The sequence below is a fragment of the Lipotes vexillifer genome, unplaced genomic scaffold, assembly GCF_000442215.2.
Source record: "Lipotes vexillifer unplaced genomic scaffold, Lipotes_vexillifer_v1.1 scaffold666, whole genome shotgun sequence".
Lineage (NCBI taxonomy): Eukaryota > Metazoa > Chordata > Mammalia > Artiodactyla > Lipotidae > Lipotes > Lipotes vexillifer.
Window position 1 is genome coordinate 2,506,833 of NW_006787408.1, and position 10,542 is coordinate 2,517,374.

At 52.8% G+C, this 10,542-nt stretch overlaps 1 protein-coding gene across 1 annotated transcript in view; it reads left to right on the forward strand.

Moving 5' to 3' along the window:
* The window catches only part of PRKCE (protein kinase C epsilon), a gene marked incomplete at its 5' end in the record, with an annotated part of 189,627 nt that overhangs the window by 160,430 nt on the left and 18,655 nt on the right, over nucleotides 1–10,542 (forward strand). The window contains 2 exons of the mRNA XM_007459990.1: nucleotides 618–806; nucleotides 4,702–4,848. Coding sequence (XP_007460052.1) covers nucleotides 618–806; nucleotides 4,702–4,848 — 336 coding nt within the window. The remainder of the gene's footprint in view (nucleotides 1–617; nucleotides 807–4,701; nucleotides 4,849–10,542) is intronic.

Consider the following 10,542-nt stretch of genomic DNA (forward strand, 5'->3'; position numbering starts at 1 on the left):
ATATAGAAGCAGAAAACAAGGATTCATCATCGAGCCGTAGGAAAGTCATGGGTCTTTTCTCAGAATATGCAAGAGCATAGTGGTCCTTTCTGATTAGAACACAAATGGGTGGGGAGATTTATTGACAATAGTTTCTTTTCCAAGAGCACAGGCCTCCGTAAATTCAGCATTGTCACCATTTAAAGAGGACTAAGATTCTGCTCACCCTTCCACTCAGTGAGCTGTGCCCTGGGATGAGCGTGCAATGGGAGACCCAAATTTGCTGCACGCACTCACTCACCCCAATTTTAGTGTCAAAAATGTGCACAGCTTTTTACACGGCCCTCAGTTCAAGTCGGGAACTTCATCTGGTGCTCAGGCAAAGAAGCAGTCTGTTGCCCCTGGAAGACAGACTGTGGGTATTGGTTTTTGAAAGCTGGCCCCCAACATGGTGCCTCCCATACTCAATTTTCACTCAACTTGCTGATTTAGAACCTAATTTTATGTAAGGCAGCTCCGCCCTACAAGGGGGCAAGCTGGAAATTGAGACGCGCATCTTCCCACGGGCGCTTGTGGCGCAGGCGTAGCCACAGAGTGCAGCTTTCGGTGGACCCTGACGTTGCCCGTCTCCCAAACAGATCCTGCAGGAGTTGGAGTATGGCCCCTCGGTGGACTGGTGGGCCCTAGGGGTGCTGATGTACGAGATGATGGCTGGTCAGCCCCCCTTCGAGGCCGACAACGAGGATGATCTGTTTGAGTCCATCCTCCATGACGACGTGCTCTACCCGGTCTGGCTCAGCAAGGAGGCCGTCAGCATCCTGAAAGCTGTGAGTCACTGGCCCTCACCCACTTTCTGCTCCCCTGGCTTTCCCACCTCTCTCTCTCCCTGCCCACTCCTCCTTTCTCTCTCTCCTCTCTCTCTCTCACTCTCTCTCTCTCTCTCTCTCTCTCTCTCTCTCTCTGTCTCCCACCTCTGCTCACTGCTGAACAGAAGGGGCGGAGGGCAGTCACCGCTGGGAGCTCAGGCCCACTGCACCCGCTCCTGCCAGAAACGGGGTCTGGGACAAATTACTGTTCTTGTGGGAAAGGGACACCATGTCTGTGTTTCCTGAGGAAGGCTCCATGCACCTGGGTCCTCCAGTGCTGTAAAGGGGGAAGAGCCAACCCCTGCTCCACTGGGGTCACCCCTGCTGCTTGCACTCTGGGGGCTGGACCCTCCTTCCTTACCTGCCACCCATAGCCTGTCTTCCTCCGGGGCCTGCAGTGGGGGAGGGAAGGGAGGCATTGTGCACCTGTGTCCGCGACAGCATCGCTGATCAAAAAAGACGCCACTCAAGATCCCTGTGGCCACGCTGGATCCAGATGTAATAGAGAGACTGCCCCCCCACCCCCCGCCAACAGATAGTCCCTCACAGGTGACAATGCTTAGTACGTGCTCAGCATACCCATTGCTGCATTGTAAGACACTTGTACTGTGGCAAGTAAGTGAAGTTACCTGTCCCCCTTGGAATGCTGGGGGAGCTGAGGTGCACGGAAGGTAAGCAGACCAGCTTACCTGGGAACAGTCACCCCACTGGGCTGAGGCCATGACAGCACAGGAATCTTGACTTCCGGTCCTGGCTCCCTTCGCCCATCAGAATGCCCCAAAGTTCCGAGTTGGCGTGCCTCAGTCACAGAATTTGCCATATCCAAATACCCGCCCTACCGTGATTTAGTTTTGTTTTTTCAATCGAGTCCCCAAATCTACCTAATTATATGTAATTTATAAAGAAATGTTATATAACTATCATAAATGGGAAGAGTATCACTTGTCATAGTTAATTAACATAAATTATCCCATGAAAACGGTAAAAATGACCTAAAATCATTTCGCAGGTATCCGGCAGGGGACATGTATCATATTTTGGAAAATGCCACAGCAGGACATGTTGCTTCTTTCTGCAGCTCATTTTTTCCTTCCTCTTCCCTTTTCTCCCTCACCTCATTTCTTTCCTCCCTTCTGCATCTATTTCTCTTTCCCCCCTTCTTGCTCTGCCCCTTCCCTCTCCTGCTTCCCTCCCTCCCTCCCTCCCTCCCATTCACTGATTCAACGAGCGACCATTTGTTGAGTGTTTCCAGTGCGCGGGGCATTGTGCTAGATGCTGACTAAGCACTGGTGAGTGTAACAGCCGTCATCCCTGCCTTGCGAAGATTGTGATCCAGCAGGAGAAGGTGGGCAATAAATAAAAAGCACATCCATGTGTGGTCACAATTGGGATAAGAGCAGTGAAGGAAGCAAACAGAGTATGCTCATTCACTCATTCATTTATTCAACACGTATTTATTGGGCATCTTAGGATGTGCCAGACACTGTACCAGGTGCTGGCTAAGGAAAAACCTGTAGCACCTGAGGCAGCCAGAACGCCCCCAGCAGAGCTGGTCACTCACGTTGGGCCCTGAACACCAGCCTGACACACTTTCCTGTGAGCCCCCTGCTGGCACCCCAGGTGGGCCCTTTCATTATGGATGACCTAGAGCAATGGTCTTCAACTAGGGGTGATTGTGTCCCCCATCGTCCCCCAGAGACATTTGGCAACGCCTGGAGATGCTTTTAGTTGTTACAACTTGGAGGGGAGGGGTGCTATTGGCATCTAGGAGGTAAAGCCCAGGGGTGCTGCTAAACATCCTGCACTGCCCAGGACAACCCCCAGACAAAGAAGTATCCAGTCCAAAATGTCATTAGCACAGAGGCTGAGAAACTTTGACCTACAGAGATTCAGAAGAGGTCGTGCCTGTGTCAGCTGGTTGGTGAGGGTGAAGTCTCTGGGAAAAGAGAAGCGCCTCTGGCTCGGGGTCAGCTTCCTGAGAAGCTAAAACCTGTATGTTTATCCGTAGCCCTGATACTTCCCCTCCCAGAAGTGGGAGGACAGGAAGAGCTGAGGGAGCAAGGAGAAGTCTTCTACTCCCTTGGCCTTGGAACGCTTCACTTCCTCACATTGTCACCTGATTCTAGGGCCAGGCCAGGTTTTCCATGACTCTGGCCACTGATCTGTGTCTCTGAGGGCTGCTGCCTACATGCAGAACTCTCCAGAAGGCCATTTGCACCAGAGAGTTATGCAGTGCACAACCTGTGCAACGGTAGTGGCAGTCCTGCTGCCTCCCTTCCTCAGCACTGTGCCCTGAGGCCCAGCCTTCAACCCGCTGTTCACTCACCTCCGTGTACTGAGTGCACAGTGGGAGCCAGGCACTGAGCCAGATGCTGGGAAGATAGAACTGATTCCTGTATCATAGAGCTCACCAAGGAGAAGAGATGTTTAGACAAACTATAATTTAAATAAACGAGAAGCATGGTGTCTTAGTTGTCCACAGAGTGAATCTGGGGAGGCTTCACAGAGGAGGCAGCATTTTGACTGTTTCTTCGAGGATAGTTAGGGGCTAGAGAGGGGCCTTGGACCAGGCAAGTAAAGGATGCAGAAGGCGAGCGAGAGAGACTGGCTACAGACTGAGTAGTTTGTGTGTGCCAAACTAAGGGGTATGGACTTTATCCTGTGGGCGATAGGAATCAGGGGTGTATAAGCAGGGGTGACCTCTGCCAGCTGTTCGATTAGAAGGATGAAGTGTGTTGGCACCATTCCTAACCCCTCACTCTCTCGTCCATGGCTCCCCTGCCTTTCAGGGGTGCCAGGCAGGAGGCAGGAGGAGGCTCCTACTGCCCAGGAGAACCTCCCTTGCTGATGAAGCCTAAAATGCTATCATTATAGATTTATCCCTTTGGATTATAATTTGTCCTCTTAGGTTCCTTTGTTGAAATCTAAACTTTCAGCCTTCACCCCATGAAATATAATACTCAGTCTCTGACACACATGCACACACACACCCCTACCTTTATTCTGGGTGGCTATCAGAAATATTTCCACCTACCAGCACTGATTTGTTTCAGGCTTATGTTACTATACATCTGCTCAATGAAATTAACATTTGCCATCAGGACTGACTCAGTTAACAGGAATAATCATTTCTCCTGAGTGTGTGAGGTCACAAGACACCAGCCAAAAAGTACAGAACACGTCACTGTGTTTTTTACTGACAGGCATTGAGGAGAAGTAAGCCTTTCTTTTTCTTGTTTTTTATCTGTTAATCTGTGTGGGGTTTTGTGCTAGAGATTACAAAGTCGATTTTTCTAAAAAAGTAGGAGGGCCTAGGTCCAGGCAAAGGAAAGAGGAGGAAGTGCCTTTGATAACTGACCTTAACATGAATATCTGGCCTTCTTTCCTTCCCTCAGAAAGGACTGCTGACCTCTCAGTATGAGTTTATCAGACCTCAGTCTCCCTGATGAGAAGACTTGCGAATCTGAGGGGGAATCACAGGGTTAGAGAGTCTGAGCTCCTAATCCTGCCTTGATACCTTGCTGGCTGTTTGACCTTGGCCAAGTTAATTAACTTCTCTGTGCCCCAACGACCTCACTTATAAAGTAGGGGTCATGATAGTACCTCAGAGGGTCACGCTGGGTGAAGCGAATCAATGCATGTATATGTGATACTATGTGTAGAACGGTGGCTGGCGCACAGTAAGTTCTGTGTAAGAATTAAAGAGCCCCCTGAGGTGCAGAGCCCCCGAAAATGTAGAAAGTGGGCTTGGGAGGTGATGCTCAGGATGCTGCCTTGGCTGAGTTCCGTATTCCCCTCACAGCCTGTGCCTGCCGGGCCTTTGTCACTGATTCCGTCTCTCTGCTCATCCCCGCAGTTCATGACCAAGAACCCTCACAAGCGCCTGGGCTGTGTGGCGGCACAGAACGGCGAGGATGCCATCAAGCAGCACCCGTTCTTCAAGGAGATCGACTGGCTGCTCCTGGAGCAAAAGAAGGTCAAGCCGCCCTTCAAACCTCGAATTGTAAGTGGGCCCTGAGCTCGTTCCACGGCGCGGGCGGGCCTGGCTCCCATGCGCAGAGATGGGGGTCTGGGCACATTTTACAGCCAAGATGACAAGGGCAGGAGGTCACCAAGAGGCCCCCTAAAAGAGAGTCTCCTTGGCCCTGGGAGTTTACTGTCGAAAACACATAACCGATAGCGGTAACCAAGGTGATGATTTATACGGGACACAGAAGAACCTTTTGTACCTTAATCAAATTTTATTTATCTTGATCAAAAATTATAGATGATACTGGTTTTCCATGTGTGGCAGCAATATAAGGCTTCCTTTTGGATAAGCTTTCTTTTAAATGAGTCCATTTAAAGAAAAATGTTAAGTAACTAATTGTCGCAGTCATTCTGTGGAGCGAGCACAGAGCGTGAAGCTGAGCCTCAGAGATGGCCATTTGAGGAAGACTGTCCCCCGGGGCTGCCCATGGGTGCTGGCTCTGTAAGAGGCTGTTTCTTTCGGCCACATCTCTGCCCTCTCTGATCCACTCTCCCCTTCTGCCTTCACTCCAGCCTCAGCACACACTCCTCCCAGGTTCTTGGGCCTGTTGTGCTCATGCCAGTCGGACGAGGGTGCATTAAAGGGTGTTTGAAGCTCAGAGATTGGAAAAAGGAATAGGCCTGTCGATTCCGGGCTTAACTCAGAGACCGTGTCGTGGCAGTGACCTTCTGCTGGAAGGGGAGAGGGCCGGCGGTGCTCTCCTGAAAATGAGAGAGAGAGAGAGAGAGTGGGTGTGGGTGTGCATGCGTGTGCATGTGTGTGTTTGTGTGTGACGGGGGAAATTCTTATCTCTGCTGGATCCTAGCCCAAGGAGGCAGTCATTTAGACTGAAACTTTGGGTAACCAGCTGGGTAGCATCCTGGGGGCGAGGGAGGGTGTGTAACATAGGAAGTTATAGGGCAGAGCCCCAGAGTCGTGGGGCTGGGGGTCTCGGACAGGGAAGACCTGAGATTATCCAGTCGGCCCTCAGTCACCCCACATTCTTTCTGTCAGAGGACCCCTTCTTCCTCACTTCCAAGTACAGAAAAGACCCTCCTGTGCTTTGGGTATCATCAGAGAGGAAATCTACTGTATTCCAAGACATTTTCTGGGGCGCAGTGGTTGAGAGTGCGGTGCTTCTCAGAAATGTTTCATGTCGGGGGTAACTCGCAGCTGAAGGGTGTGGTCCGGGCCTCAGCCAGATGCGAGCATGGCAGGTGAACGGTCCCTGGACACTCAGTCCTGTCTCCATTCCTCATTTGCTTCCTTCTTGGGTTTTTATGATTTTCGCTGGCTGGCACACAGCCTGGAGCAGGCTAAATTCAGGTTTACCTTCTTTCTTTGTTAGCATCACCCACAGTTCTGGGGCCTGTCCTGCCAAAGGCCCGTGCTGTGGGCTCGGGACAGGGCTCACCGCGTGCGCCAGCCTGCCTGAAGGCCGCCCCACCCCATCCCGAGGGTCTCTGAAGGTGGCCTTTAAGGACAAGATGAGCTGACAAGGTTCCCCAGACAAAGCGAGGGGAAGCAGGAGACCAGAGGCCAGGCAGAGGAGGAGAAACAAAAGACTCGGATCGGAGGGTGAAATGTTACTTTAGGTTCAATCTAATAACTTAATCAACCCAAAGAAAACTGAGACGTAGAACTGAGTAAGGAATCCAGGCCCAACAAACAGGAACCTGGGACGAGAGCAGGGACCAATCGGCCAGTGCAGGTCTGCAAGATGACTTGGACTCCAGTCTAGGCACCAGCTCAACGAAAGGACTGGGCACTAGGCTTGTGGCGGGGAGGGGGAGGACTCGAGGAGCAGCTTTCTCCCGGGCATGCAGCCTGGAGGGGACAAGCGCCAGGGGACCATCAGCAAAGTGTGTGAAGGGAAGAGGGGGCCCGGGTGGGGCAGAGGCAGACAGGGAGTCTTTGCCAAGAGGCCACAGGGAAGCAAGGAATTCGGGAAGCTCTTTGTGATAAAAGGCGCAAGGAAGCTCTAAAGGATGGATTCACAGAGGAGGGTCTCTCACTGGGGTAGAATAGTGGCAGATCATCACTCAGATCCGGTGGAGGTGAGTCCTCTGAGATGGCCAAAGACCCGAGTAGCTCTGGTCTCCAGGAGCTCTTCCCAAAGCCCTAGCAATGCCAGGGGCTCCTCAGTGGGGCTTCCACCCTCCAGTCTGAACTCTGAGCCCAGTGAAAATGCAGACCTGAGCGGAGTGACATTTTGAGCAGTCCCTGGCTTCCCTGGAGTAAGGGGAGGGCAGGAAGGACAAGTGTGAGATTTCTGTGGACCTGCAGGATGGGCAAGGAACCAGACAGAGGAAGGGGGAGGAATGAAGCGTGAACCAGGAGACCGAGCAGGTGACCCAGTCCGCTATCCTAGAGCTGCCCCTGGCCAGAGGTGCAGGTGCTCCTGCGGTCAGTGGGTGACGGCCCCCCAGGAACCAGCAGTAGAAGCCCCATCCTGTGGGTCAGGTGGGACTACCTCTCTACCTAGGTAGAGCACAAGGGCCCAGCGCTTCCCTTCCCAGGGCCTCTCGAGGGTCCCCAGCCTGGGACCAGAGGGCAGGACTCTGCTTGCTTCCTTCGCTGAGGGGCTCAAGTAGGCTTCCAGGGGCCGTCCAGGAGCTCCCACCAAGTTCAAAACTGTCTTAGCATTCCTAAAGACTGAGTTCATCATTGCCTTGGAAATCATCCTCTGTGCATGTTCCTGTTCGCCCCCCCCCCCCACAGACCTCCAGAGTCATCCTCAACACTGTTGGGGGTCAGGGGAGAGGGCGTTTATTTGGTTGGTTTGAATTCAGTTTGGAGGAGAGAATTAGAACATCCAAAGGAAGGGTAAGAAGGGAAGCTTCGTGTGTATGTGTGTGTACAAGAGGTGTTTCTGGTCACATTTGGAGCTGAGTAATGTTGATCCATACTGAGTTCTCGGCTATAGGTCATTCAAGAAGTATTCAGGTTATTTAGATCTCTGATCACAACTATATCCTTGGGACTAGAGATTTCTCTCCAGAGAACTACTAAAATCGGAAAAGAAAAGAATAGTCTTCATCTAGTTAGCAGGTTGGAAAGGTGTCCCAAATCTGTCCCTTAAATGAAAACTCGTTTCTGAAACATGTTCATGGCACCACCCTGAGTCATCTGTGGGCTTGTGTACAACAGAAACAGATTTTAAGTTGAATTAAAGCCCACTGCAGTGGCGGACATACTGTGTTTCTCATCTCTAAAAGCCCTGTAGGGCCAGTGTGAAAACTCACACGGGCGTTTATAAGCCGTCACCCCCTCTAACCATCTCAGGACTCACCGCGGGGGTGTGGGACAGCCTGGCTCAGATGCCAGGGGTGAGCATGGCTCTGTGCTCCAAAAGCAGGGTCAGCCTCACCCCCAGACAGAATAGATGGCCACATACAAGAGGTCATTGGAGAGACACTGGGAAGCTGAGGTATGTCTCCACAGAAGTCATCTTCTGTTCACGGGGCAGGGAGTTCCAACACAGGACAGGCTTCCCGTGGGCTTCAGGTAGCACATAACTTGAGGACACATCAGATGCCTTCCGAGGAGAGCAGCAGCAGAAAGGTTTTGTCGGAGGGAGGAAAGAAAACTGGTCTGGAGCCTGACATGGGGAACAAGTGGCCAAGATGGTGGGTCGCAAGCAGCCAGGGATGGTGTGAGTTTCTTAGATCTTAGGGACAGACTCCGAGTTAAAGGAAAGCCACTGTGAGAAGGAAGGGGACAAGTCTATGAGCAGGTATCTCCAGCCATGCACCTTGGTGGTGGCCTGGAGAAGACACTGGGCATGAGTTTTAGCAGCAAGGAAAGCGATGCACGGACTCCCCTATCTCATGGGGCTGAAGAGCCCCAGGGCGTTCGGTCGAGGTCCTGGGGCTCGTGAGGGAACTGCAGGGCTTCTTTCGCTTCCTACCCATGCCCCGCTGACGTCACACCAGGATACCACTAGTGCCCAGGATCCTTCTGAATAGCTGCTCTCCACTCCTCAGCTGGCCCTACTGAATCTGAGCACCCTGGGGGGCATCCTGCCTGTCTGATTCAGGAAGGAGTGGGTTTTGTCTGGCTGGGGGGAGACTGGGTGAGGTCATGTCATCCAGTCTAGGAGTTACGAAGAGACAAGACGTAGTGGCCTATTTTCCACAGCTCCTGACCGTCCCCACTCCCCCCGCACAGACGGAGCCCCTCCACAGCTGGTGGGCACAGCAGGCCTGCACTCTGCCCAGGTTGGCTCAGCTGGAGGTGGGGCGGGTCCCTGGATCACCCCCACAGGGGCTGAGGATATGGCCGGAGAACAGCTCCCAGGCCTGGTTTCCATCCCCTCTGCAGGAAGCCTCGCCCCTCTAAAGATATCACCCAGGACACTGTCCAGATTCGTAGCTGGAATTTGGCCTCTGGGCAGGTTCCGTCCCGTACCTCAGTTGGCTGCCGTCCCCTCCAGGCCTTTGCCTTCTCGAGATGTTTGCTGAGCTGAGACTTCTGCTCCCTGGCGCCGGAGCCTCCGTATCTAACCACTGCCCTGACTCGCCAGCTGTCAGTATTCCACTGGGTTTCCTACCTACAGCTTTTCATCCCTTTGCACTAACCCCACGCCAGGACATTTTTCAGTGGCTTTTGCTTCTGCGTGGAGATTTCCTTCTCATCTTTCCTGCCAGCTGTCTTATCTTGTATATTCTCCCTCCTCCACCTTCCTTTTTATGCTCCTCCCGTCCACCCTTTATCCACCCACATACTCGACTGACGTTGCACAAGCAGTGTGCCATCAACACCAAACCAGAGACTTGGTGCCATCATGCGCTCAAATCAGTTTTCTGGGGGTGGCTCGCTTCAGAGCAAGGGCATACAGCAGTGGACAGGTGGGGGAATAGAAAAGCCAGCGAGGCTGGATCCATGGCCTTTGATGCTGGAAAAAGTCGCCAGGCGTAGAATTCACTGGTCTATCCCACTGGGGATTTGGTTCCAAAATGGCGGCATCATTTGCTGCCATTAAAAGTAGCCCATTTAGCTTTTGTGTTGCCATCGGGCTTGCCTTCCTTGGGGACTGTAGGGGAGAGAAGTGATGTGCTTGGTGTGGTTGAAGGGCATCATCCAACCTTGTAGATCTTGGAGGTATTCTGCTCACTCCTGGCTTCTCTCCTGCACACGCCTCCCCCGCCCCAAACGCATTAGGCTCTGGGGCTTCGGCGCTGGAATGGGGGGGAAGCCAGCAGAGGAGGGAGAGGTCTGCCTCCCCAGCAGCCTAGCTGTCCTCAGTGAAAGCCAAAGATAATGAGGGAAATGCCAGCCAAGTAAACTTCTCTTTGTGTACGTGTTCTCTCTTTTCAAGTTTGCTTCAGTGTGAATGTCCCTCTTTAAGGTAAGGCCTCCAGAGTGGGGAGTCTTTCCAGGTAGGTGAGCCCTCAGGCCGGGTGACACGGAGGTCCCTTTCAACCTCATGATCTGTTCCATCCAGCCATCCACACTGCATGGCGGGACCCCCAAGGGAGGCCTTTCCTGCATGCTCCTGCATGACTGGGCTGTGCTGAGAGAAAACTGGGAAGTGGGCCTGAGACCCTCACACCCTCACCAACTCAGCGGCCGGAGGAGGAGCCCTGCTGACCAGGCAGCCCCTTCCCCTAAAGCCAGCCCCCTGGCCAAGGGACCTCCTGAAAGCGTGAACCATGAAGACAGAGCCCCGGGGACCATGAGGGGCCG